The following is a 27,442-nucleotide window of genomic DNA, read 5'->3' as shown; positions in this document are numbered from 1 at the left end:
AGGAGTGAAGAGCAGTCACGATGTGTTGATTTTGTCATGATTGTGGTGAAGTGAGATCATGTTTTGTGAGGTTTTGTGGCCATTTAATATTCGTATTTTGTTGAGATTTTGGAGCAATTTATGTTGCTGTTCTGTGTATTTTGAGGAAAAATATGTTTTCCGTGATTTTCCGCTTGAAATGCCACTTTCCGTTTCAAAAGGCCATTTCCATGAATTCCGTCCGTTTTTCGCGATCGCTGAAAATCACTGTCCCTATCTATACAGAATTTTTTTTTTGTAGGACACTCAAATGGTAAGCAGTAACTGCGTGCACATCGAGTTCCTGTGTGTGCTTTGAACTTCTTCACACTATAAGCTATTGAAAAAAAATTTCGCTTGAGAAAATAAGATAATATTTGAACAAGATTAGCCATATTGTAGCATTTGTATTTGTTATCATCATTACCTCATGGCTATCATTATAACCATCTTTTTATCATCATCATCATTATCATCATCATCATCCACATCATCATCCTAGCTTTTGTTTTCACACAATACTGTTCATCAATACTTTTTTTATCACATTTCAGTTTGAGGCATGCAAGCATCCTGCAGAATACGAGATTTCGACGGGATGCACGTGACCTGGATGAGGAGGAGGAGCTCTGGTTTGATCAAGATGAAGATGGAGAGGATGCGGAAGCAGTGGTTCCCGTTGTAGATAGTGCATTCCGATCAGCCAAGATCTGCGGTGATGTCATCGATGATGTCGAGGACACGGGAAGGATAATTGGCAACAAGAAAGGTGAGAAAAGACAGATATCTTTAAAAGATCAATGCCATTAGTGGTAACAATCTGAAAATATGTTGCAGAATCCAATGAAATTAGCTCCCGAAAGTTTAAATGTACAGATGAAAATATGTGCAAAATGAGTCTGGAAGAAAATGTGTAATTGCAAAGAAAAATAGCACACTTAGCATGGTGTTACAGCCAAATGGCAGCAATAATAATACACTGTACCACATGTGCACTCCAACAATGAAAGCATCAGTTTGTCTTGCCCAAGTGTGGGTCAAAAGTTGTAATTATTTGAATTCCTATTTCAGATATACATTGAATTTCTCTGGTTGTATGGAGTAATCATCATGTAATCTCACTCATGTATATTGATATTCATTGGGAACAATGGCGACACTAAGTCAAGTTAATATTGATATTCATTGTCCTGCTAACTTTGGACACAGTATTTAAAAGTATTGTTCTTGATTATACCTCACTATCCCAGAAAACCAGCTTTTGAACAGGTCGGAACCTCTGAACGCCAGCAATGGAAGACCGGACACACCTCTCAGGCCGTCACCTGGTAACAACCCCAACAAGAGGGCGGCACCGTTGACCAACAACAGACCATCCAGTCCCATTCCTGTGTCTTCGAACACGTCGACATCACCAACCATCAAGAAAATGGCAGACACGGAGCTAGCCAATAACATCGGTGGCAGCGCTGAGGTAAAGAAGGTTTCACCGGCATCTGAATTGAAGGCAAATAGTGCGGCAAAGGTACAGCTATCGCATGCTTCGTGTGTGTGTCTTGTGCTGTATGTCCAGTAGATTGGAGACCATTGCATGTCAAATTTTCTCAGAGTCATCCTCAAAAAGGGGATTATGGGAAGAAATCATTTGCAATTGGGAATCAAGTTTTTTGGTTGGAATCAAAATATACCGGAGCTGATTCAAACTAAGGTTGGATATTTTGGGACCATAGAAGAAATCCAACTTAGAAGATATTATTGCATGCTTTGATTTTTCTATTTATGGGAAGGTCAACATATGCGTAGTCTCATGCATGAATGTTTGTAGGGATATCAATAGGGTAGTTCAACTTCTTATTCTTCCAAAAACCAGATCTGCTAATGTAAACTTTGCTTCTTCTCTTTATTTGACCTCAGCAGGGAGGTTTGGTGGGGTTGGTAGACTATCCTGATGAGGATTCCGACGAAGACGAAGATGCAGACGAGCACCCTCCTCTGAAGAGAGCACGTCTGATCTAGGAAGCGTCCAGTCCAGTCAGATCAAACCCGTCCTCCACCTACTCACCTATGCCTTGAGTTGCTGGTCCTGTTGAGACGCACGCAGACCCGACCTTGGACGTTGCCAAACTCGCCGTCACGTGCAACAAGTATTACATCTCGCAAGGGTTCACGTCTGCCTCAAGGGACCTTGGCAAAGACACGCTGACGCACACTCCAGGAACAACGGTTAAGCTTAGGGCTTCCTCGAGAGCTTACAAGCTTGATTATGATGATGATGATTGGGATGACGATGATGATGAAAATGTGCCATGCCCAGATCACAATGAATTGCTTGATAGATTCTACTGTGTATACAAGAAGATTGTCATCATGTATACTTAAAATTTGCTTCCTCATGTCCCATGAGAAGTCGTATGTTTTTAAAGCCAAGGACTGTTTGGGATCTATACCAAGCTTTCACTTGAGCTTGAAACCTGCACTTGTGTGTGTTTTAATGTTTTTGATTAGTCTTTTTTAAAGGCCTATCTCTTCCTTCTTTTAACACTATAGATTCCAGTATGGCTTTCATACACACTACTTACAATGACGATATTCATGGATTTGGACAAGGGCAATAATTGGGGTATCTTTTTATCTTCTGTTCGATGAGGCATTATCACAAGCCAGTTAGAGAAGAAATGAAGAAGATTGGATGTTTTATGATTTTTATTTTAGAAAGACCTGTGACCTCTGCCGATGAGATAGGGGGAGTGTGTCATGAATAATTTTCTCAGCGGTTTTCACCGGCGGATGTTAAAAGCTACTTGAAATCATGGCTTCTGATTGGCTGAGAGCAAATAAGTCGGTGAAAATCACGGACGAAACTCTTCATGAAAAGCTCCCGGGGAGCGGACAACCCCCTGGAGCAGGATGGATGGGATCGTCTGGGTTGCATTTCATTAAAAACAAATAATCATTTATTTCACCAACAATTTTTTTGCTCAGAGCCAATCAGATGCAAGGTTTTCGGTAGCTTGTAACGAATAGTCGGCGATTCTCAATGTTAATTGTCCCGTGGAATCTATGCTGCACCACCATCACTCAGGTATTTGATGGGAGTATGTAACTCGAGGCCCCCATCACCAACCCATGTAAAGCAGTGTACAATTGTTGTAAAAGTCAAGATATTTTTCATACCACTTTCCAGTCGAGTGTATTTTGCATTATATAATCGTGTATGAGGTTGAATGTGCTTGGCAGTTTCCAAATGCGCAATTATAGGTATTGTGTCAGAGAGAAAGAGAGCGAGAGAGAGAGATTTTATGTGTGAGATGGAGCAAGAGAGATAGTGTGAACTTATAGACGTGTTCTCAGTCTGTCATTCAGTCCTTTATATTGATTTTTAAAATTCTTTCTGACATTTTATGTAACTGTCCACCTTATGCACAATTTTTCACGACCAGAAAATTCACAAGACCTTTGATTTTCATGAAAATTCATATGAATCTTCTCCACCAGCATAGATTTTGGAAAGACCCGTCATGGTTTGAAGATTCATGGTGTTTTTTGTTTTGTGTTTTTTTCACGAAGAACAGGATTATAATCAGAAGATATATGCATTATCTGTTTCATTCTTGGGGTACAGATCTGTCAACATAACACTCCTATTTTCCCCATAAGGTCATTGAGGACCCAAGTTAGGTCAATGGATAGGGCTTTTCCTCATGTACGATTCACAAAAAAGCACGATCATGTTGAGTGGTCCAAAAATGCAACATTATTTCTTCATTTTCACCACTAATATTTTTTCGAATGGTGCTAAATATCGGTCCTTCAGCTGCGGAGGAAGTGTGTTGACTTGATCTTACAGCACGGCCGTCCAAGCAAACTGCGTGTCATGCGCCATTCTGTGTTTCTAATCAGTGATGCATTTAGAGTCTCTTTCAACTACTGTGAAGTCAGGCATTCCAACTACATGCACAAATGAAATTGACTCAGTGTTTATGCTCATCCTTTCCTCCCCCTACCCTCCTGCCAATTATTTCCTTATTTCTGAATGCAAATTTCAATGCATATCATGCATTGACTCTTGCTTTCAATTGTCAGAGGGATTTTTTTTATTAAGTTGTCTTTGATAACAAATTCTATTATGTGTCTTATGTGACAAATACTGGTATTTAAGTTTGGTTTGAGAAAGATATATTTTTTATGGATAATGACGCCAAATTATTTTCCCTTCCCACTTACTGTGTTGTGTTTGGATTTGTACAAAGCAAATATGTGTTGCCACAATGTTTTGCTATTATGCTGTGTGTAAAATATCAGAGTGTACTAAAACATGTATATCTTTGTACAGCTAGTTAGTCATCATTCGTGGCAGAGTAGAAACCTTTATTTCCAAACCGATATAAAGAAATTAAAAATTATTTCGTATTTGAATGGTGCCTGACCCGATCCGCGTTCGAATGTCGAATAGCTTCTTCCCTCTTTTACCACTTTTAGATGGTTTTATCAGATTTTACTTGTAATTTTTATTTTGTAATTTATTTTGTTCATATGGAATTTGAATCTTGTCATTTCTCTTGAATTTTATTTGAAATTTACTCAAAATATTTGTAGATTTCCTTTAGAGAGAAGTATATTTAGCATTATATTGTAAATGATATTACATGGAGTTTGTTCAAACCGTGTCATGGACTCTGAATGATATGGTTTATATTATGCAATTACATGTAATGACAAGTAAAGCACATCGCATCCCCTTATTCTATCCATGTTTTTGTAAAACTATCAATTGATGGATAAACTTCCAGCAATTGCAACTACCATGGCAACAAGACTAACAATATTGAACAGCCAATCACAATCAATGTCATGGAAGTTACAATTGATGGCAGAATCATCAGTGGTAGGTTTTGTGCAACAGGGCCCACTCTACATCTCTGGTATTTCTTTGTATTCATGTGAAATTCAGTAAGTCCATACTTGCAATGCTTCTGCCAAACCATTGCAAGAATGCCAGTGTTGATGACAAATTGAATTTATGCTCGTTTTCACTTTGCTGTTGAGCAAGTGTACAAGGCATCTCCATATGATTCGCTATAACACTTTATTTTGCTTCCCAGGGGCCTGTTGCAGAAAAGAGTTGCGATCGAACGAAGCTAAAAAAATCTTGTGCAACTTGATATTTTGACTTACGTTTAAAAATAAAAGCAACTCTTCATGCTACAGGCCATAGAGAACACCATTTCAGGAAAGTTGACAGCAATTTTTGTTTCCCTGGCATTGTTGCAGGAGTGTTGACACTTGACAGCACTGTTGTCGGCAGTGTCTGAATGTTACAATGTTGTGCCCCAGTCCCACTCACAAAGCCAACTTCAAACCGATGGATGATACCCCATTCACAATAACATATTATCTTTGATCGGACTAGAGTCGGTTTCCTCGGTGTGACTGCACCATATACTGTCATTCAATAATTTCTTTTATTTAATTCCAGAAGTGTCCAGAGTGAGATTAAACACATGTTAAGATGCAATTTTTCTCTGTCCAACAAGTGTCAAAAAAATAGTATGAATATTTGAAAGAGAAGCACTCTGACTACTGCAGAGCTTAACACCAATCCTTATATGATGATTCAGCTACCTGTTAATAAACCAGTGGGGTGTGTCACAAAGATTTAAGTGTGACTTAAGAGTAGCACTTGAATTTCAGTTGCGTGTGGTTTATAAGGCATTACCACATTGGTCAGATCATGTGCACTGCCGTATATCCATCAGATTACATGTTAGATGTCAGGTGCCCATTGGCGTTTAAGCTCGACTCTTGAGGGGGTGTTGCAAGAAAATATTTGCGAATCCATTGCAAATATTCTGTTGCCATTGTTTAAACTGATAGATCAACATAAGCTGTAGCAAACCAGATTACACCCCTTGTTTCAAACAGATTAGCAATCAATCACGAATTTGCAATTAATTGCAAGACATGATTGATTTAGGGACCAAAAATAGACTTGTAATTAATCGCAAGCACAAGTTTCTTGCAAAACCCCATTAGTCACACTTTTTGTGAAACACCCCAAGAGCAATTTCGGGTAAGTTGATTCGGTAGCCAACACATTTTTTGTTGAAGTTGATTAATATCAAGCCTTGCATACTAAATTGGCACATTCAGATATTGGTTATCGTCTCTGTCTTTGTCTATGAATTTTCTATATTTGGCATGATACAGATTGAGATGTATTTATTATGTTTTTGAGAGCAGAATCAATCAGTATTTTGATGGAGAGGCATGTCGGGACATACTTTCCCATGTCATAACATGCAAGATGTTACACCATCGAGTGAAAAATCAGTGTCATTCTTATGGGTTTATCATCTGATGTGGTCTTTAGATTTGAGTGTATCCTGTGTATTTGTCATTTATAGCACATCTTCTGCCATTTACTTTCACGTGCATTCAGATGTAGGTACATTTCTCTCTTGGTTATCTCTGCGTATTTGTCTCTTCCCACTGTTTTTCCGAGTACAACTTGAATTTAATTCTATTTGTGTTTTATCCTTCATGTCCATGGTCTGCACCCCATCTCTCTTCCTCTCTTTTCTCTTCCCTTTTCTCCTCTTTTCTCTTCACTTCTCTCCTCTTTTCTTTTCTCTTCACTTTTCTCTTCACCTTTGTCCTCTTTTTCTCTCCTCTTCTCTCTCCCTCTCTCTTGCATCCTTTCCAACTCTCCTTACCTATTCTCATTATTCAAATTCATTTATTTATCCCCCTTGCTCAATACGAGTGAGATCACTGCGTGTGAACCTAAATGGCAGTTGGCAGTACTGGGTCGTATATTTGTAGAACACTTTTTTAATAATGAGAGAGAGAAGAAAAAAAAAGTATGAAGTACAATGATATGAACTATATTATAGGGTGCCTGATTGCTAGAAATGGATCCAAGGTCACCCCTTTTGTGAAATGTAAATAAATTCTTTGGAGCAGAACAACAAAAAAAACTATGATTTGCCTCTGAGCCTTTTATTGAGACATCTGGTGATCTGTAACTTTTTGATAGTGTACAAAAGTGTAGTATGTGACTAGTTTGTGAGTGAATCATGAATAGTGATTTGCCTCCATGAGAGCGAGTGTGAGAGGGTTGATTGTGATAAGTGAGTAAACTTTCAAATATGAAATGAACTGCCAATGAGCCCTTTATTGAACTATCTGGGGCCTGTAACACAAAGCTTAGCATCGATCATAGAACATTTTTCTATGATTGATTCCATTGACTACACTGTACAATTAATCGTGAAAATCAAGCATACAATCAATCGCCAACCTTTGTGTTAAGGGACCCTGGTGATTTGTCATTTATAAGAGTGTGGATGGTATGATAGTAAAACCTGATTCAGCAACTTTGACATTCTTGGTATGATGTCGATTATTAAACTCCAACAGTGTACCTCAGGGAAGTGTGCACTTTGCCAACCCCCCCCTGACAGAAATTAGATTGTCAATTTTTTTTTTTGACTGGTAGAATGCTTCTGGCAGTAACGGTAACCTGTAACCTTTTTTAAGTCCCCCCTGACAAGGCTTTTTCCAGGTTTGCCACTTTCTTTCATACTGCAGAATATGCACTTGTATGAAAAGTAAAATTTCAGGGTAAAATTTAGTTATTTTCAAAATACCTAAATGAAACTGGATCCTTGCAAAGGCTATAACTAATAGGATCCGTGATAAAACAAATTTTCTCAGCTGAATCTTGGAATGATGAAAGAAACCTCTGCATATGCATCATTATTTTGGATACAAAGAACATTTATGTAGAATGAATGAAAACGGTTGAAAATAGTTCTTATCCTAGACTGTTTAGGGAAATTCCTTAAAATATTCAACGATGTTATACATATATGTCCCACTTCCAATGATTCCTCTCTCAATTCACTTCATGAATTGCTCAAGTTGTGATCATTTGAAAGCATGATTTTAAGAACTAGGTAATTGAGAGTGTCCCACACGAAATACTGGGGGCCGTTTCATAAAGCTGTTCGTAAGTTAAGAGCGGCTTTAAGAACGACTGGTGATCCTTTCTTACGGCGCTTAACCATTGCCAATGAATATATCATTTACCACACGAAAGGATCACCAGTCGCTCTTAACTTACGAACAGCTTTATGAAACGGACCCCAGGACTAATATATTTTATATAATATATTCCGCATGTTCCACAAAAAAGGTTCATGGCACTTTGTATGATTATAACGTGAAAATAATTAAATCATAACATTTTGTAATTGTAAACTAGCATTTGTTTCATAACATTGGCTAGAATGTTATGCGGTATGGTCCATCGAACGCAGAGATATGAGCCTTCTTTTAGCTCTCAAAACCTCAATCCAAGTTTCATCATTACGTTGAATTAAGTACTTAATCAAATCACGTTTTATTTCCCTTTTTTGAAAAATAGTTTTGGCTCACAACTTGCGCTGATACTTCAAAAAAAAAAAAAAAGATTCATGCCCATTAAGAAATCTGCATGATATCTTTAATTACACATGAAAATGAATTGATTTAGGTGACATCACAAGACGATTCAATTCATTGCGCTCAGTAAAAAATGAAGGTGTAATACGCATGTAGCCTGCTGCGCACTGCAGCTGCCCTAGATATCATGCGCGCTTGCGGGATTTTGATTTTCGCTTTCAATATTTTTTGCTCCTTTCCAATAGATTAATGCAGGGAAAAACTTGAATTTTTTTTATATTTTCGCTAAATTCAAAGGTGTTGTAAAACACAAATAGCGAATATTTTTATTAACTGTAATGAAAAAATATTGCATAATCATCCTCTTCAAGGTATTGATCGACATAAACTACCGTGCAGAAATTGCTGGTATATGCCACGATCGTGGCCATATACCGGATTACGAAATTGCAAAAAGAGGGCAATTGACCAATCAGGAGCCTTCTCTCATATACAACCCATCTTGTATATTAAAATATACATGTACATTAACAGCACTGTAATATAGGAGAAAATATCCTGGTAAAGCTGGCAATAGAAAATTCCTCTTCTATTATAACATCAAATGAATTCATATCATATGACAGAGAGAATTGTAGCCTCTGTTTTCAGATAATTGCAAATTGTCATCAGTCACGCATGCAGAATTAAATGCAATAATGCATATTTTCAGGCCTTAAGTTCTCTGATCATTAAAGCATTACCCACAAGTGGTTCAATGATCATGACTGGTTCCTGACCTTTTTGAGAGAGATCGGATATCCTTTATTTCATTTTAAAAAATCAGGCTTTTAATTTGATCTCTTAATTTTAACAGGAAAACATATATGAATCAATTTGCAGCAACAACTTTACAAAAGTCGAAGCACACAGGGATAACTAAAATTGAAATACTAAGAATTGTATATCAAGTGACAAAATATCATGTACAGTAATCCATCTGTAAAATGAATAAACAAGCCACAATCATCATGCATGGCAAGGTCTGCAAATGCACATTTAGTAATTCATATAATCATTTATCCATGACTGATCACAATTTGCAACTAGTTGAAACAAAGGCTACATTTTACCAGGCATTTTACTCTTTTGTATTAGATACAATTCATTAGAATTCTTGATAGCCGGGTTATTATTTTTTTTTCCCAGCATAATTTATCTTCCTTTTATAAGTGTTGTTACTGTATGGTGTAGAAAATAATTTATACACCGGCACTAGTATTGACATTTACAAGGTAGACTGCACAAGAAAAATGTCACAAAATATTCAAGATTCTTTTCCACTTCATGGAAATATTTATTGAGCATCAGGTCATTACAAAGTTATAGATGATAATACTTTGTACAGAAGTAGGTATTTAATTCTCATATATACTTGTTCAAATTCTAGTCTACTCAGTGCTTGTCGAAAAGTGCAACATGTCCAAGAGGAATACATTTTAAGCATGAATAGATGTTTACTGGAGTTACTATTTTTTTTACAGTTTGAATAACTTCAACATCTCTTTAGCTCGGATATAAAGTTAAATGTTATCTCATTTCTCTCTAGAAATGGGACAGAACAAAATAAAATAAGGAATATACATTTTGGTCAATAACTTTGTAATCGGGAATGTCCATATCTGCCCAATACAATTCACAGGTTGATTTCTTCCTTTCATTCTGGACGGAAAACAATGCAAGGTGATCCAAATAAATTAATGCACAAACATAAGGGATTTCTCAGTAATATGCATAAGCATTTTCTTTTTCAGACTCCACTAAGTGTAAAATAATAAGCACACCACTTACCAGGTGTATTGTATAACAAAATGGATTTCAGCTACCCCATCCCAGGATGGAAGAAGTATCAAAGGATGCTGAGAATATTTGCCTGATAAGATAGGGATGCGCCATTGATAGGGGTAACTTTCTCAACCAAAAATCTCTTAAAATGGGGTACACTTTGTGATTTCATAAACACAGGTGATGCCAGGGGGGGGGTACTCGACCAAAATAACGGGGGCCTTGGAGCGGGCTTATTGTACAAAGGAACGAGTTTCGGAACTACAAATGTGCATCTGAGCATCACCCCATGGGGTAATGCTCGGAAGGGAAGTGGGTTAATAACCCCTTTTCATGATTATCTCCCAATTTCCTTTCAGATAAGTTCCCTCTTCTCCTTCTGATAAGTTGCCCCTGACCTTTGAAATATTGCCTTTTAAATAGCCTTACAAAAATCACCCTTTTACCTTGGTACTAAGGAGGGTGGGGGGTACTGATAAGCACTCCTCTTTTTTTTCTTAAATGGTGCCCAATTTTCCTCCTACTAAGTGCCTTTATTTTTACATAAGACATATTGCCTTGCTCGAATTTGAAAAAAAATAAAACATTTGCCTAATTTCCATCCATTTTTCTTCTAAGTGCCCTTTTCACCTCTGATATATATATATCCATTTTAGTACCCTATGCTTCTTATTTATCATAAAATGCTCTTAAATCATGGAATAAATGACCCTACCTTTGTCTCATTAAAGTCTGATACTAATGTACTGTAGTATAATTATTGTAGATCAAATGGATCACCTTTCCTTCATTTCCTTATCTTCATTTCATTTTTTCTTCATTTCGTTTTATGGACGAAATATTTCGGCAACTCTTTGTATATCCAATACCAAAGGTTTATTGAATTAAATGAAAAACGTTAAAAAATAACCACACATGAATGAAATTAGCTTTGAAATATTGAACGAAATCATTATTTTGAGTAATTTTTCATCCTCCATCATGTAGGAACAACATTTTACCAAACTTTAGAAGCCAGTAACAAGCCCTCACAAATTCGGTCTCAAATGATGGGCAAGATTCAAAGCTGTTGTTTATCATTACTTTACTATTCTTGATTTTAATCAAAATCAAAGAAAGTTCCATTTATTTCTATAATTGTAAATTCTATTTAATGCCCTGATATAATAATAATAATAATAGGTATATATTTACCCAGGGTAGCCACTTCAGCTACGAAAACTGTTCTACCAGCGGCCCTGCTATTATTATTACCCCGGATGGGTATTATAATATTTTGAATAACTTAAACATAAGGTAAGATAAAATGTGCCTTTCCAAAACTCTGTGAAAAGCAAAGTTTTTCAACAACTTGGTTGACCACCAGACTAATATTCTTGAATACATACTGCACACATTATCAATTTGTACTTAGGCACAAATATAGTCATTCAACTAGAAAAATGAAAATATATTAACAATTTTGCTACATGATCACCAATATTCACATTCTACGTTTATCACACACAAACCTCAGTTTAACTATACAAATTTGCATAAATACAATTTAGTCTCTCATACTCTTTACTCAGAAATCTAATCTTCAGTGGAACAAATGCTGTGTTTAGGATAATGACTTAAACGAAGATGAATTGATATCTTGTAAATATCCATGTAAAAGTGAAAAACTATGTGTATCTCATAAAACAAAGCAAATTACAAATAGAGTGTGCTTTAGTCAACCATCCATTATTTGAATAAGCGGCCAAGTAAAAGCATTTTTTTCAGACTGTATTCGCATCTTCGCATTTACATTTACAAGTCACCATAGACTTCTGTGACCCCAAGGGATTAAATCTGTGCAGATTCTAGCTATTTGATGCAAAAACATGCGAACAAGCCTAAAGCTAAACACCATGGCCTATATTTTAAAGTCGGGGGTAGATTCTAGTCTAAAGTCATGGTTTAACTATGGAAAGCCAACTGTGACATCTCTTTGACAGTTAAGTTCAATTTGTCAGCTCATTCGACAATCAAATCATTCATAACTGTCTGGGGTGATATATAAGACAGGTTTTTTTCACATTAAAGAATCAATAAAAAGCACAGTACTGTAGATCTAACAAACATACAATATACACAAAATTTTGACATTTTTGGCTTGCCATAAGTTCGCACAGAGTTAGACCATGGTCAGAGTTAAACTGGACTGCAGAATAGGGGTCCATGAGGCTAAGATTATCACATATGGGGATGTAATGTATTACTGGTGTTCCCCCTTTTTGTCTCAATATGAGAATAAAAGACAGTATTTCTTTGTTACAGAAATGTGCTAGCTCTCATATAACACCATTCATTTCCAACTCTGAAATTCATATGCTGTAGAATGGAATAACAATTATACCTACATCCATAACATTTTCACTGGAATGTTCTAGACAAAATAATTTTCTTGAAAGACCAGATATTAACAAGAAAAGGGGGAAAGGGCCTTACAAAGTGCACTTGCTTTCACAAACACAAACACTGAACTAATGCAGACTTAACAACACAAACTGCCAGGAACTGATCTTATCTAGTACTATTATATGATAAATATCAATATTTAGTTATTCTCTTTTTTAAAATCTCTCCCCCCCCCCTCTCTCTCTCTCTCTTTTAATTCTATTTACAATGGAGTGGGATACAAGGGAAAAGTGCACAAAATGCAGCAATACAAGTTTCCACACTTAATTTTTAAACATGTCGTTTAAGCCTGACACTGTTGTTTAAACCTGTTTAAACAACTTGTCAAAAGTTTAATCAATAGCTGTTAGAGTGACAGGCTTAAACAACATGCTTAAAATTTAAAACAGCACTTTTACAGTGTAAAAGGTCAGATGTACCTAGCACTTCACTGTGATAATTAAGACAAAACCAGAACGGCATTTGCACTAAAAATGTATAAATTACATTTTCTTTTACCGTACTAATATCATGATAGCAGTATTGGACTTTTAAGGGGTGATGGAAGAAATTTTTGCAATCACTTGCAAATTTCCGGTGCAAATCTTCAATTGTATACCAATCGTAAAAAGCTGCAATTGATTTCATTATCAATTGTAAACAAAGCAAATTGATCTTTACTGCCTGTAGCACGAACCAGACCAGATATCAAGTGCACACTTGCAATTGATTGTCTGAACTATGATTGATTTTTGACCCACAATTGACTTTCAATCAATTGCAAGTTTTTTGCAATGCTTTTTTAAAGTCATCTAAAATTGATTTTGTTTTTCTTTAATTGATTCTAAGTGACAATTATAAACCATCTAGTAGAGGGATCCATATTCCATTAACCTAAAATTCTTAAATCATAACTTTAGTTAACATCAATCGAATTGATATGTTAATTTGTGTGGTGTTTCATAAAACTGTTTGTAAAGTTACGCATTGCTTTACGCATGTGTGGAACATGTTCTTAGGAGCTAAGTCCTCCACATAGGAATAGATCATTTAGCGCAAGAAAGGTTCATCAGTCATGCGTGAAGTCATTTTTTAACAGCTTTATGATACTCCCACATGGAGCAGTACAATGAAAACATTAGTGAATACATGTTCAGGTTGCTTTGAATGCAGATGGCATCAGTGAACATTCATCCTGTTGATGAAAAAGCCGTCTTCCTTTCATATTGGTTATTTGCAATTTATTGCTGGCATCTAAATCTACCGACATCAGACCAAACGATCAAAACAGACATATTAATATACACTGCTCATTTACATAATTCGCTGATACTAATATAGCACTAAACCCGTCACATCTTGCACGCGCTACTTGAAATATAGTCAAAATGATAGGATGACAGACATCTGAAGTGTAATCATAATTATAGAATACTCACAGATCTGGACCAGGCCTCACAAAGAGATGCGATTGATCTGATCAACCACAACTATGGAGAGCCAGCAATGTCAACATCTAAAGGCGGCCGCACACCTTACGATTGGTCTGCGACCCGATTTCAGAATAAATTGTAGTAGAATTAGATGCTAATATTGAGACTTGGAATATCTTACTGTGTAATGTTCGAAATCATTGTACGAATACCTATGTTAAAATCTGTGACTATGCTATCATATTTCTTAAAATAAAAGCGAATTTAATATCTAGTCATAATGACATCATAGCAGTCATGCGATTGGCTACAACTTGAAACTAATTTGGCGTTTACTCCAAAATAAAGGTTTGCAATCTTTCAAAATTGTTATATTAGTATTCTTTCAATTTATTTTAACCTCAAATATAATGATATGTTCCATTCACATTTTCAGAAAATGAGCAAAGTGCGTTCCAAAATCGGATCGCGAACAGTTGTAAGGTGTGCGGTAGCCTTAAAATGCATGTTTGTTCAAAAAAATTTCGAGATAAGATGTACAGTCTGCTTCCTCTACATTCACAAAGGACATTGTCCAAATTTCAGGGAGGAAATATTCTGGCATCGATGGATTTCCATACAGTTGTGGTCGATCGGATCAATCTATACTCTTTGTAAGACGGTAACATGGGTTCTTTTATGAATAATTATTTGTCAATGACTTCATTCTTGAGGCATTCAGCGAGAGCTCTCCTCGTGGCTAGCTGCTTTTCATCAATACCCCCATCCAGCTTGACATTACCTAAGAAAAAAAAAAAGTGATTGGTTAACATTGGTTTGACTTTTAAGAAATCTGAGCTAGAAGGTCACACTTGTCACCTGTGTCTGTGATATGTTACAAAAATGAAGCCCAGAAAAAATTGCGTTCGAAAATAATTATTTAGTGCTTCAAAAATTGAAATATAAAGTGACCGGAAACCCCATCTTAAATTTCATCCCATACACTTATGTGTACTATTTAGGCGTCTATAAGACACCTATTTACAAAATCGGGGTTTGCCTTGTAGTTTTAGCTTTTCATTCTCAATAATGGTTGTTTTCAGGGTTTATTAGTTCTAATACATGCACTTTTTTAAATCGGCTGCTCACAAAGTTAAACAATAGCTTTAAAGCATGATTTAAACCATGCTAAACAGGGGTGTGACAGATTGCAAATGAAAATAGCTGAAATTGCAAAAGCTCACTATAATTCAGTACAAAGTACACAAAGCTTTAAAATGCGCTGAAAAAAATTAGCTGAAATCAACTAGAAAGCTGAACTCAAAGTATACAATTTATTCTTCTATGGGCATATATTTGGTCCTGAAAAGGACCCACCAAACTCAATGAAAGGCATGAATAAAATTCGCCCCCAAATGTGGGCGCATCATGGTAGATCACACACACGTACGTGTGCGAGCATTTTTTTTTCCAACATTGGGGTTATTAATGAATTTTGGAGGCTATTTCTCTTGTTTAATCAAATGGGTACTTTTCTTGGCACGAGCATTTATGCTGTGAATGCAAACTATCATTAATCTGCTCTCTGTAGAATATTGATTCTTATCATTATTGATTATTATTATGAATACTGATTCTTGAATATTGTGTGTGGCAGATCTTAAGGACAAATGTAGAAAAGATGCTTAGCTAAAAGCATTTCATTTGAGGAATTTTAGGGGTGAATTGGGCCACAATTAGAGTAAAATCATCCCCAGACCTCCTGTATAACCTACGCTGGTCCTTGACATACCTTGAGTTGCCTGTCGTGCAGCTCGTGATGACTTTGGCCTCGCTTGGACCTGCTTCTGCTCGTAGGCATCCAAGCTCTTTTCCCGAGCGCTCTTCTTCTTGGCGATCAGAATATCACGTTGTTGTTTCAGGTACTGGGCTCTCTTCTCTAAATCACTGGGATCTGCTGTTGACAGGTTCTGCAATCAAGATATTTATAATAATGATAAAAATTATTAGAACAATAATTTGAGGAATTATATTTGGATCACTGTCTAAATGATACCTGTAATCTCAACAAATTGAAATACAATTTCAAAATCTAAACATCCATATCTACTTGTTTTCATCCTAAAAAAAATCATTATCCTCCTCCTTTCCTTTTCCTCTTCCTCCTCCTACTTCTTCTTCTTCACTATCCTTTTCCTTATTCTTCCTCCTCCTCCCCACCCTCCTCCTCTCCTTCTTCATTCTTTTCTATCTTCTTTTTTTTTTTACTTCACTTTTTCTTCAACCCATCATCCTGTTTCATTAGGATATACCATAATAATAACAACAACAATAATAATTTTTTAAAATATATATTTTTTTTTTACCCAGGGTATCTGGTTCCGAAAACTGTTCTCCCAGTGGCCCCTGCTTAACACGATAAACCATGACTTACACTGACTCTGGATTCTGTCCCTCCCGATGTATTCGCTGCCTCTGCTTTAGCACTGAGTAGCCAATTAGCTGCTGCTTCTTGGCCAGTCACTGGCCTCGAGGACTTGCTACTTGCAGAACTTGAGGTTGACGGTGTCGGTGACTTGGGTAAACTTGTAGCAGACTAGGCATGGGAATATCAAATGAATAAGGAAATAAAAATTCTGTCTACAACCACTTTGCCAGAGTCAAGACCTAGAGTCACTACATTGCATAAAAGTGAAGTAGCAACTTTGCCATCGAAAAATGACCATAAGACCCCTTGTCTTAAAGGCCCCGATCGGAAACTGAAAGACACTTTAAACTCCAATAAAGAAATGTTTTTATTTTCTATATACAAATATTCACTGCAAATTAAGTGAGTATTCTAATTAAGAAATTATCAAATTATCAGGTTTCAACAATAGACTTTATTAAGCTTTTTATTGGCCTGAATTACAGGTCATTTTGGGGAGTTCAAAGCCACTTCTTAAGTCCCAAACAAAGTCAACTTAATATAAAAAATTTAGCTATTATAATATTGGGGTAATAATATCCAAGTCCTCTGGAAGCTCAAAGAACTGACTATTATTATTATTAGTTCAATTTACTCAGTATCTCTCATCATCCTTATCACACGACTGAAACTTTGCTCATTAACTTTGATTATTATAACAAAAAATATTTTATTAAGCAAGTATAGAAATTCAGGTGTAAAAAAAAATTGATATAAATACCTGAGGTTTTGGAGTTTTACTGGTTGATGCTGGCTTTGGTGCTGGCTTAGGGCCCTCGGAGATGGCCAACTTCAATGTCTACGAAAATAAAACAGAGATGCATTGCATCACATGAATTACTTACTCTACCATTTGAACTCATTAAAGATACAATTCCATTAAATTTCATTTGATTTTCTATTCATTTTGATGAGTCTACCCTCCCATTGGGTGGATGGTGGGGCATTCCTGTCCTTGTTTTGATCTTGCATTCTCTTCAGAACAATTTCATCAATCAAATTCAAACATTGGTCACGAGATCTGATTTCATGTACATTATAGCTTATTCTTCACCATGTATAGTGCAAATCAAACGTTAATTGGACCTGAGCCACATACACAGAAACGTTGCTAGCCTGAGAGAGCACTAACAGTAAGCCCAGTCACATCTTTCGTAATGTGAAGTCAAAACATTCATTTCAATGTGTCAGTAATGCATTGTTGTAACAATTAGGCATCGCTGCCACACTACCTGTTGTGACAGGGGCCCCAGCTAGTGCATTGTTAGTGCTAATGTTTCTGTGCGGTCAGTACAGATTGATAGCACACCGAATGGGATTAGCCCATGTGGTTTTTACACGCCCATCCTAGGACGGGACGTATTATGGTATCACGCAGTGTCCGTCTGTCCGTCCGTCCGTTAACTTTTCCTTGTAAACGTGATAACTTCAGTTTAACTTAACCTAGGCTCATATAATTTGGTGTGAATGATACTAGCATGGATCCAAATAAGCCTATTGATTTTTAAAGTCAAAAGGACAAATGGTCAAGGTCACAGTGACATGTTTTCATCTTACCCTTCTGCAGTCCTTGTAAATCCGATAAATTCAGCTTAACTTAACCTAGGCTCATACAATTTGGTGTGTATGATACAAGCATAGATCCCAGGAAATCTATTGATTTTGAGGCCAGAAGGTCAAAGGTGAAGTTGCCATCACCTTCCACTTAACCTTCCACTTAACCTTCCGCTTAACCAATAACCCCATTTTCCACATTACAGACAGGCGTATTATGTGCTCGCCTTAGCGACACTCTTTTTAGACTATCTAAGAAGTAGATTAACTGCTGGTAGATCAAGTGAATATATTGATTAATCCTACCTTTTCAAGCATCTCTTCCTCCTTTTGTTTATGAATTTTTAGCTGCTCGACCTCCTTCCCAGATGCAAGCGACTTATCCATGGCTGTGTTCACAGTACTAGATTGTTTCTTAGATTTCTTCATTTCTTCTTTATATTCCTTTTCAGATAACCTACAATAAAAAAAAATTCAGATATGCCTAGAAGAAATCAATCCAGGCTCTGTAACATGAAGCTTAGTAATTGATCGCAATGCTAATTCCTACAATTGATTGCAATTATTTTATTGTGCATGATCAATTGTAAAATCAGCCCTCTGCGATTAATTGCTAAGTTTTATGTAATGGGGCCCTGAACTCTTAGGTTAAAAAAAGTTAAAATCAAAGTCTTATCTACAGTAGTCATCAGTGTGATTCAATTCAAATTCAACTCATTGTACTCGCATTTTTTCAGTTACGGAGTAAAATGTAACTGAATGCAAATTATGGAACTGAAGTAACTTTACATACCATTAGTAAACATAGAGAATTCCATTAGAATGTTTTTTATAAATCATAAACAAGACAATGATATATATATATATATATATATATATATATATATATATATATATATATATATATATATATATACATGTATATTAATTATTCAAGTTCATGGCATAGCCAGGAAATATTACAGACTTATAAGATGAAAACTAAGTTCGGGTAGTACTTCATTTTCATATCAGGATTGAGAAAGAAACAAAAGAATTGGTAATATCGTTCATACATATCCAGAATTCTTTACATGCTGGTTCCAATGTTACAGGAAAGAAAATAAGTACATGAGCAAAATTAGTCTCCTTCTTCAGACTCTGCACTAAGCAAGAACATAAGGTCTGTGCCTGCATAATAGGTTTGACTGTACGATCATATCCAGGATACACTACTGGAGAGTTGCAAAGAGACTTGCAATCGATTGCAAGTCAATTTTAGGTCCACAAATCAATCACAAGTCTTGCAATGGCAAATTTGCAATTGATTGATTATCCCCTTCTAGTGGTAAACTATCAACAACTATAAATTCATCTGCTTTACCTAAAACTGATCATTTGTACATTTACGACTGAAATATGCAATTGATTGCACATATTTTCTTGCAACACACTCTATCGCATACTACATGAACATGGAAAAGATGGTGACTTACGCCAGGACTTCTTGGAGGATCCGCTCCTCTTCGTTGTCCTCTTGCGCCTGGGAGTGTGCGATCGGCGTACTCTCCCCCGGCTTCATGATGTCGGGGATCTGACCGCTGCGTTGCTGGAGCATGCTCAAGGCCTGGAGCTCCAGCTCAATGTTCTTCTGTGTCATCATGGCCTTGAAGACCTGGAAATCCTGGGCCGCGTACACCTGCTCAAACACGGTCTACATTAAAAAAAGCAAACTTAAGTTACAAAATGTTTTTGAAGTTTGATTTGCCAATAGCAAAATAGCATACTAGAGTTCTATACATATTGAGGACATGGATCCAGAGTCAGACTTTTATGTCTGATCCTCAGTCAGATACCTACAGCCACACCCCCCCCCCCCCCGGCCTGTACTATTTAACATCTTTATATATTTCACTTTATTTCTTAAACTCACCAAGAGGTAAATTACACTACAAATCATTTTCTTTTAAAATAATCAACCCGTTTTATTTTTTCAAGGCATAGCATTGTATCAACGTTTGTTGTTTAACAACCTTCCTTGGTTTTTATCGTTACTTCAGAGGTTGATTTTGTTTTGATAAGCTGAGAAGTGCCTGACCATTTCTATGGTAAATGTCAGATAACCAGGCTTTGTAAGAAAAAAAGTCAGGTAAGGATCCTTTCATGAAAGGCTCTCCTTACAAGAAGTCATTGGTAATGAGATTACAACAACTGACTTACCGCCCTTTCACAAGATAAAAAAATTTGTAATTTGAATGATGATCCTAGTGAAAAATAAGGCTAATGACGAATATTTAGCACGTGTGAAACCAAACTAGAACATGATTAGAATCACGAACCCTATTCACAGTCACGATTACCATAGGAATCATCATTACAATGATGATTCAAGATTCACGTGTGAAAAGGCCCTAAGTCCCTTTCTTCTAGAAATACATTTGAGGTATGGCATACTTTATTGGACTGTGACTGGTTGGTCTTGAAAGCATTGCAAACTTCCACGAAGGATGCAGCGTTGATGTTGAGGTCCTCAAGGAAGCTTTGCAGTAACATTTCCACCTGCATTGAAATTAATTAAATTGATAATTATAATGAGTGGCAAAAAGTCATTTGTTATTCATAGAAACGGTAACATAGAGATGGAAAGGGGATTTGGGTGTTAAAAGAGTATTTTCAATTCCTTTTCCAATAGACATAAGGGATGACTTGATTATGAAAAGAGGGTAACCATGGACCTACTAGATAAGTAGGTTCATGGGGTAACTGACTCAACTTGTGCAATGTAGTTACATGTTTAGCTGTAATGGATTTGTAGCGCAGGATGTTTTTCATTTCATTTTCTCATAATCAATGAATCTGTTCATGATTCCATGTTGAAAATCCAGTTATAGTCTTAATCTGAATTCCATTGATCAGTGAAACCCATTCCACTTTGTTACCACCAAAGTGATCACTCCAAATTATTTATTAAGAAGAACTTTACAATGCCTAGAACAGAGGCCACTGCTGCTCCCCAAAGTTACATTGAACCTCCTTGCTGAAAACACTCAAATTTCTTAAATTTTGAAATTTAGAGGACATGGATTTTGGAAGTTGCAGCTTTGTGAGACTAGAAATAGCAATCAATCAGTAACCCATCTGTCTGGAGAATATGGTAACTCGACCTTTTTATATAACCTGGTGATCGTAAAATTAGGAATCAAGATAAAGAGTAGTCTACGAGCTCAGACTCAAATTTGACATTTTAATAAATCATACCATGTCTACAGTAAAGAATAGACTCCAATCTCTCTGTCTGTGACAATAAGCAACCAGAGAGTAGTCTCACTACTTCAGACTCATCATTATGCACTATGCAAAAGACCAAAGGTAGTACATGAGTGAATCTAGTCTCACTATTTCAGACTCGTCATTGTGCACTAGGAGAAAGCCAAAGGTCTGAGGCTTCAGACTAATTTTAATCACCCTGGTGCAGTTGGCATTTCAACCCCATGATTATCTATTCAAATACCAGTAGTTAAGCATTGACCACTCGATTAATGATTGACAATATTCATAGAATTTACTGGATTTGGAGGAAAAGGTTAAAATAATAAAACTTCATATGATTCTGCTTTTTTTTTTCAAGAGGATATAAATAGATATATTTTTTTTTGGGGGGGGGTCAGTCCCATAGTAGGTTTTGATTCTGATCATTTTCCTTTATTCTAAAGCCACAGACCCTAATTTGATTAATTTTAGGAATTAAAAGTGATCTAGAAAGAGTGCAAACTATGATATGTTGGACTTTTATATGCACTTCAGAATCCCACCTCTCCTCTTTCTGGCTAACATTTCCACCATCATTGACAAAGTGGGATCTGCACTGCAAACTGCTGCGAGTGGACAGAGATGGGTTCGAGGTTTGCGTTTTACATCTACAGATAGGGGGTCCGAGGCCAACACGAGTCCACCCCTAGACTACCTCTGGAGTTGATCTCTGGTACATGTAGGTTTGCTGAAAGGCAACCAGAGTTTGGTTTCCATCTACCCCAGGTAGTAACAAGGTCTTTATATTAGAATAGGCTATTTATGCTGGATACTCGAAAGGTAGCATATATGTAATCCATGAATGTTTTAGATACACGTCAACTTACCAAATTTCCATACTCTTCATAGATCTCTGTGTAAACAATCTTGTTTTCTTCATCGGGGTCAAACGCTATAAATCAAAGACAGAAAGTGAGAAAGAAGAGGATTCATCAAACCTCTATTGAAAGGATTTGTGCATTTTTTCATTACGGTAAGTAAAGTGGTCTGTGTTTGAGACTACCTGTAGACTAAACATGTGAATCAATTCCGGGTGGGTGTTTCATAAAGCTGTTCGTAAGATACGAATGACTTTACGCACGACTGGTGATCCTTTCTTATGCTATGTGTTATCCCTATGTAATTGAGTTATAACCTAAGAACATGCTCCAGTCATGCGTAAAGTCGGTCGTAACTTTACGAACAGCTTTATGAAACACCCACCTGTTCATTAGTTTCTTCAAGGACAAGTCCACCCAAATGAAAAGTTTATTTTAATGAAAGGAGAAAATCCAACAAGCATATAAACACTGAAAACTTCATCAAAATCGGGTTTGAAATAAGAAAGTTGTGACATCTTAAAGTTATGCTTAATTTCACAAAACAGTTATATGCACATCCTGGTTGCCATGCAAATGAGGAGACTGATGACTTATCCATTCACTATTTCTTTTGTATTTTCTATATGAAATATTCTAATTTTTCCTCATTGCCAAGTACATGTATATTAACGATTAATTCCTCCCTGAATATGTGGAATTAGCATTGTTTACATCTACATATGGTTCAGTCAAGTTGGTCCTTATTGTCAAATCTGTAAAAAAAACTAAACATTGTATAATCCAAAGTTCCAAACAATGAGGGACATCATCTACTGTTTCGTTTGGGTGTCACTGAGTAGTGCATATCACTGTTTAGCAAAAAATAAGGGAAACTTTGAAATGTCATAACTTTCTCATTTTACATCCGATTTTGATGAAATTTTCAGCGTTAAGCTAGTCTGATTTTTCTCTATTTATTAAAGGGGATGAACTGTTTGTGGTCTCTTATTGACTGTGTGTTATAAATACATTGTCTGAAAACATACTTTTCAGATTAATACTACAGAGAATGAATTGACGTATAATTGTATTTGTGTAGAGAAACTAAAATGTTCTGATAGGAAAAGTAATTGTTTTGCTACTTGGTTAGATAATTATTGCGGTAAAAATGTATTGAGTAATTAATAAGCATGTTATCATTCAGGTGGATCTATATAACTAAAATATATACTAGCATTATGGGTCAGGAAACTGGCCAGGTATGAGTAGTTGAGGACTCAGATGGCGCTATTGGTTCATACATGTATCTACTTTAAAATCAACATTTTTCTGGATTGAACTTGACTTTAAAGGTCGAGTCCACCCCAAAAAAAGGTGATTTTAATAAATTGATAAAAAATCCAACTAGCAAAACACTATAAATTTCATCAAACTCGGATGTAAACTAAGAAATTTATGACATTTTAAAGTTTCGCATATTTTTCACAAAACAGTTTTATGCACATCTCAGTGACATCCAAATGAGACAGTCGATGATGTCCATCACTCACTGTTTCTTTTGTTGTTTTTTTCTTTGAATTATACAATATTTCCTTTTTTATAGATTTGACATTAAGGATCAACTTGACTGAACCATATAGTATTACAACAATGCTAATTCTACATGTCCAGGGAGGAATTAAGCTTTGTTTCACTTGAGAATGAGGAGAAAATTAGAATATTTCAAATAATGAAATACAAAAGAAATAGTGAGTGGATGACATCATCAGTCTCCTCATTTGCATACCGACCAGGATGTGCATATAACTGTTTTGTGAAATTAAAAATGTCATAACTTTCTTATTTTACATCCGATTTTGAGGACATTTTCAGCATTATGCTAGTTGGGTTTTTCTCTTTTTATTCAAATAAACTTTTTGTTGGGGTGGAAGCATCATCATGTGGCCTATCAAAATATGACATCTTAGGAGTGTCACATGAAACAAATACTCTGTGATTTTCAATGACTACCTGGATATACATGTAAATCTACTGGAGTCCTTGCTATGTCTGATGCAGCTCAGCTAAAAACAAACTTAGAACTCAAAAGTGCTTTGCAGTTTTTAAAGGGATTTTTATCATGCAAAAAAAATTAAAGAAATGCTCTACAAAAGAATAGCCATAGGCAGCTCATAGAATATATTCTACAAAACAAAAAGAAACAAAAGACAGATTTTGATTACCTGACAGGCCTGTCATCTGACACCTGGTTCTGATTTTGTTCAAGTCTCCTTTAAGGAGCATGTACTTTTAAGCTTTTTAACTTAGAACTGGTTGAAAAGATTGGCTGGTTCTAAAGCTCAAGCGCTACTGTCTGACGATATTATTTAGCCTCATCTTCACTTAATTACTTGTCTAAATCAGAATTTTCTTCACTTAATATAATTGTCTAAATCATAGTTGTCTATAATTATATGGCAGTGTTTAATGCCTATATTCTTTATTCTATATGTTTGCAAATTTCCATTTTATTTGGACAATAAATACTAGTATGCAACCATACCTTACCTTTATGTTCAGACCAAATTATAATCATATTGGACAGAGTAACAGCTGAATTGCTGAGTAGACATTTTTTTAACAAAGCATGACCTTATAAATTGAAGCTTTCTGTATAATCAGTACACGTATATACTACATTTCTATGTGAAGTAAGAATATCTACCATAAAGGCTTACATCATGAGGGGCTGGGGGGGGGGTCAAACCCAAACATTAGCCAGAAAAGTGAAAGTCTTGTTTACAATTTATACCAGCAGTTTTTCTGCAGCATTTTTATGATAATATCCTCACATGTGCAATTTCAATAAAAGTTTTTATCGTTAACATTCACAATTTGTGAAGACTGGGGTGGGTGAAGATCTTTGGAGAGTGATTCAATCTAAAAAGCTTTATGAAAAGTGCATTCAAGTCATTATTCCCAAGATTACTGATACCAGCATGTTTAAAATTGCCAGTATCCCAATGGCCGGTAAGGTCAATTGTATGAATTGTATAGTCATCAACTCACTGACTGCCAAAACAAAAAAAACAAAAACTGATATGCAGACAATGTACTATCTAATTCTTTCATTTAATATAAGGTGTCTCATTTTTTCCTCTTCTGCATTGTATGTTATTAAGGATTTTGTTCTAAATGCACAAAATTATAGGAGCAATAAAATAACAATGAAAATAATATACCAAGTGCAGGCATCAGCTTATACAAATACAAAAGTAAAACAGTGATTCACTGACAGGGGTTAATAAATTGAAAAATAAGAAAAAAAAATGTTCATTCATTCATTTCTAAAACAATAAACAATAGCGAAAAACCATGTCTGATAATCAATTACCAATAAATTTTACAAAATACAATAACAAAAGAGTACTGTAATTTATGTAAGTTAAAAACAATCAACTAATGTTAGTTTCAGTTAATGTATCAAAAACATAAAAAACTAAATTGAAGTTATATGGTAGTTGGTCCTAAAGCTGCGCGGGTCCTAAAGCTACGCACCACTCATCGCGCATGCAGTTTTTAATGGCAAATGCGCACTTTGTGTGGAATTGTGACTGCAGAGTGACGAACGATTCCTATTCAATTTTTTCTACAGAGGCTGCAGTAAATCTCTAAATGCAGAGAACACCCACAACTGTTTTGAATTTTTGAGCTATATTCTCTTTAATTTCATATTATCCTATAATAGTATGAACATATTTTAGAAATTGAGGCACAGAAAATTCTATTTTTCTGCATGATAAATCGAGTGCGTAGCTTTAGGACCCCTTCTAACATCGGGCGGCGAATTCAAGAGGTGTTCGGAAAACACGGCGGGATTTTCGTATTAGTGAGTTTTGTGATATTTTGTTCTTGCTTAATGATCTTTAGAATATTTGCCACAAGTTAGCGACAGATAATTTGTTCAAATATTAAAATTGGCATAGTTTCTATCGTTTGTAAACAAAGTGCGTAGCCTTAGGTCCCCCCATCATACACTTAAACGTTAGATTAAAAAGAAATCAAGTTCTGTTAGTGTTACTAGTGTTGACAAAGTCATGCATTTTATACTAGCTCTCCCATATTTGAGCACCTGTGCAATTCCAATAAATGCATCACAGAATTATGATGACCCCTATGTCTATGTCTGATATGACTATGTCAATTGTCATGTTTCTGCGTATTTAGCTTCCTATATTGTTGCATGCCATTGCCTAAGCATATCATTGGCTTCCACTTGCCATTGTTGACTTACCGATACATTTATGTTCGATGAAAGAAAGAACGGGAACCCTCCATATTGGACTTTGAAGAAATCCAATAACACCATCCATGATAAATTCTTGTTCTGCCATCTTTTCTAAGTGTTGAAGCAAAATCAATCCACCGAGTAAAAAGGTTTCTTCCCGAGCAATCTGTAACGATCTGACTGAATCTAAGGACGCTAGCTGCGTTGACATTAATTGTGGAATGTATGGAACGCGCCCCGCGTGTACGTGTGTGAGGCTATCGGCATGCACGAGATAAAACGGTTGTGGGAACTCATCATATACGGAAGCTTTTGTTTTAAATATAAAAAAGGGGGTACTACAGGCTTTGAATAATAAATGTGATTTAAATAGAAAAAGTAAATTCAGACAAACAAACCGCTAAAAATTTCATCAAAATCCGACAAAGAACAACAAAGTTGTGGCACTTTCCATATTTTGTTCATTTTTTCGGTGAAACAGAGCCTAGGCCCTGTATTGTTTTATTCATTTAGGCCTATTCCTCCTATTCATTTTCATTATTATCTTTTGGGGGGAGGGGGGGGGGGTAAAGCATTTTTCTATTGATTTTTCCAGTGTTGTTAAGATTAATTCACTAGCAGCAATAAAATACTTATACAGTATACAAACATCTAGGGGCGGATCCAAGATTGTCCAGGGGGGGGGGCATATTTTCCTAGGAAAAATTTAAAAAGTGAAAAATAAAAAGGGGGTCAAACATAAAACATTTCGTCCACGAAAATATTTGACCAGAAAAAAAAGAACAGTTTTTAAACAAAACATAATTATATTTCACAAGTACAGAAAAAAAGGTAAAGAAAGGCCACACATCCGATCGAATTTTCCTTCAGACCCCCCCCCCCCCTCCCGGTCTCTGACAGGATATCTTATAGCGCTGGAGCTACAACTTTTTGTATTTGACAT

At 36.0% G+C, this 27,442-nt stretch overlaps 2 protein-coding genes across 5 annotated transcripts in view; one reads left to right on the top strand and one right to left on the bottom strand.

Moving 5' to 3' along the window:
• LOC121418369 (serine/threonine-protein phosphatase 4 regulatory subunit 3A-like) overlaps positions 1 to 6,998 on the top strand; it is a 35,319-nt gene extending 28,321 nt beyond the window's left edge. The window contains exons 14-16 of one of the 4 annotated variants that reach the window (XM_041612200.1): positions 573 to 787; positions 1,269 to 1,492; positions 1,936 to 6,998. In XM_041612200.1, coding sequence (XP_041468134.1) covers positions 573 to 787; positions 1,269 to 1,492; positions 1,936 to 2,034 — 538 coding nt within the window. In that variant the 3' untranslated portion in view covers positions 2,035 to 6,998. Of the gene's footprint in view, positions 1 to 572; positions 788 to 1,268; positions 1,544 to 1,932 lie in introns of all 4 variants that reach the window. The other 3 variants (XM_041612199.1, XM_041612198.1, XM_041612197.1) reach the window with 3 other exon arrangements.
• A 7,603-nt stretch (positions 6,999 to 14,601) lies between these two features.
• On the bottom strand, positions 14,602 to 26,725 carry LOC121418368 (cilia- and flagella-associated protein 36-like). Its single transcript, XM_041612196.1, has 9 exons — positions 26,506 to 26,725; positions 22,260 to 22,324; positions 20,578 to 20,682; positions 19,620 to 19,837; positions 18,451 to 18,601; positions 17,312 to 17,389; positions 16,558 to 16,719; positions 15,916 to 16,093; positions 14,602 to 14,925 (listed from the first exon to the last, which is right to left on the bottom strand). Exons 1-9 carry the CDS (start codon positions 26,708 to 26,710, stop codon positions 14,831 to 14,833), a joined length of 1,257 nt encoding a protein of 418 aa, XP_041468130.1. The 5' UTR covers positions 26,711 to 26,725; the 3' UTR covers positions 14,602 to 14,830.
• Positions 26,726 to 27,442: the final 717 nt, after the last annotated feature.

The sequence above is a fragment of the Lytechinus variegatus genome, chromosome 7 (assembly GCF_018143015.1).
Source record: "Lytechinus variegatus isolate NC3 chromosome 7, Lvar_3.0, whole genome shotgun sequence".
In the NCBI taxonomy this organism is placed as follows: domain Eukaryota; kingdom Metazoa; phylum Echinodermata; class Echinoidea; order Temnopleuroida; family Toxopneustidae; genus Lytechinus; species Lytechinus variegatus.
The sequence above is the reverse complement of the archived record's forward strand: the minus strand, read 5'-3'. Positions and strand labels throughout refer to the sequence as shown.

Coding starts and splice junctions, on each gene's coding strand:
- LOC121418368 (XM_041612196.1), bottom strand. CDS start 26,710: ATGTCAACGCAGCTAGCGTCCTTAGATTCAGTCAGATCGTTACAGATT. Junction 18,602..19,619: donor ATCCTCCAAGAAGTCCTGGC/GTAAGTCACCAT, acceptor TTTTTATTGTAG/GTTATCTGAAAAGGAATATA. Junction 16,720..17,311: donor GTAAAACTCCAAAACCTCAG/GTATTTATATCA, acceptor TCCCATGCCTAG/TCTGCTACAAGTTTACCCAA.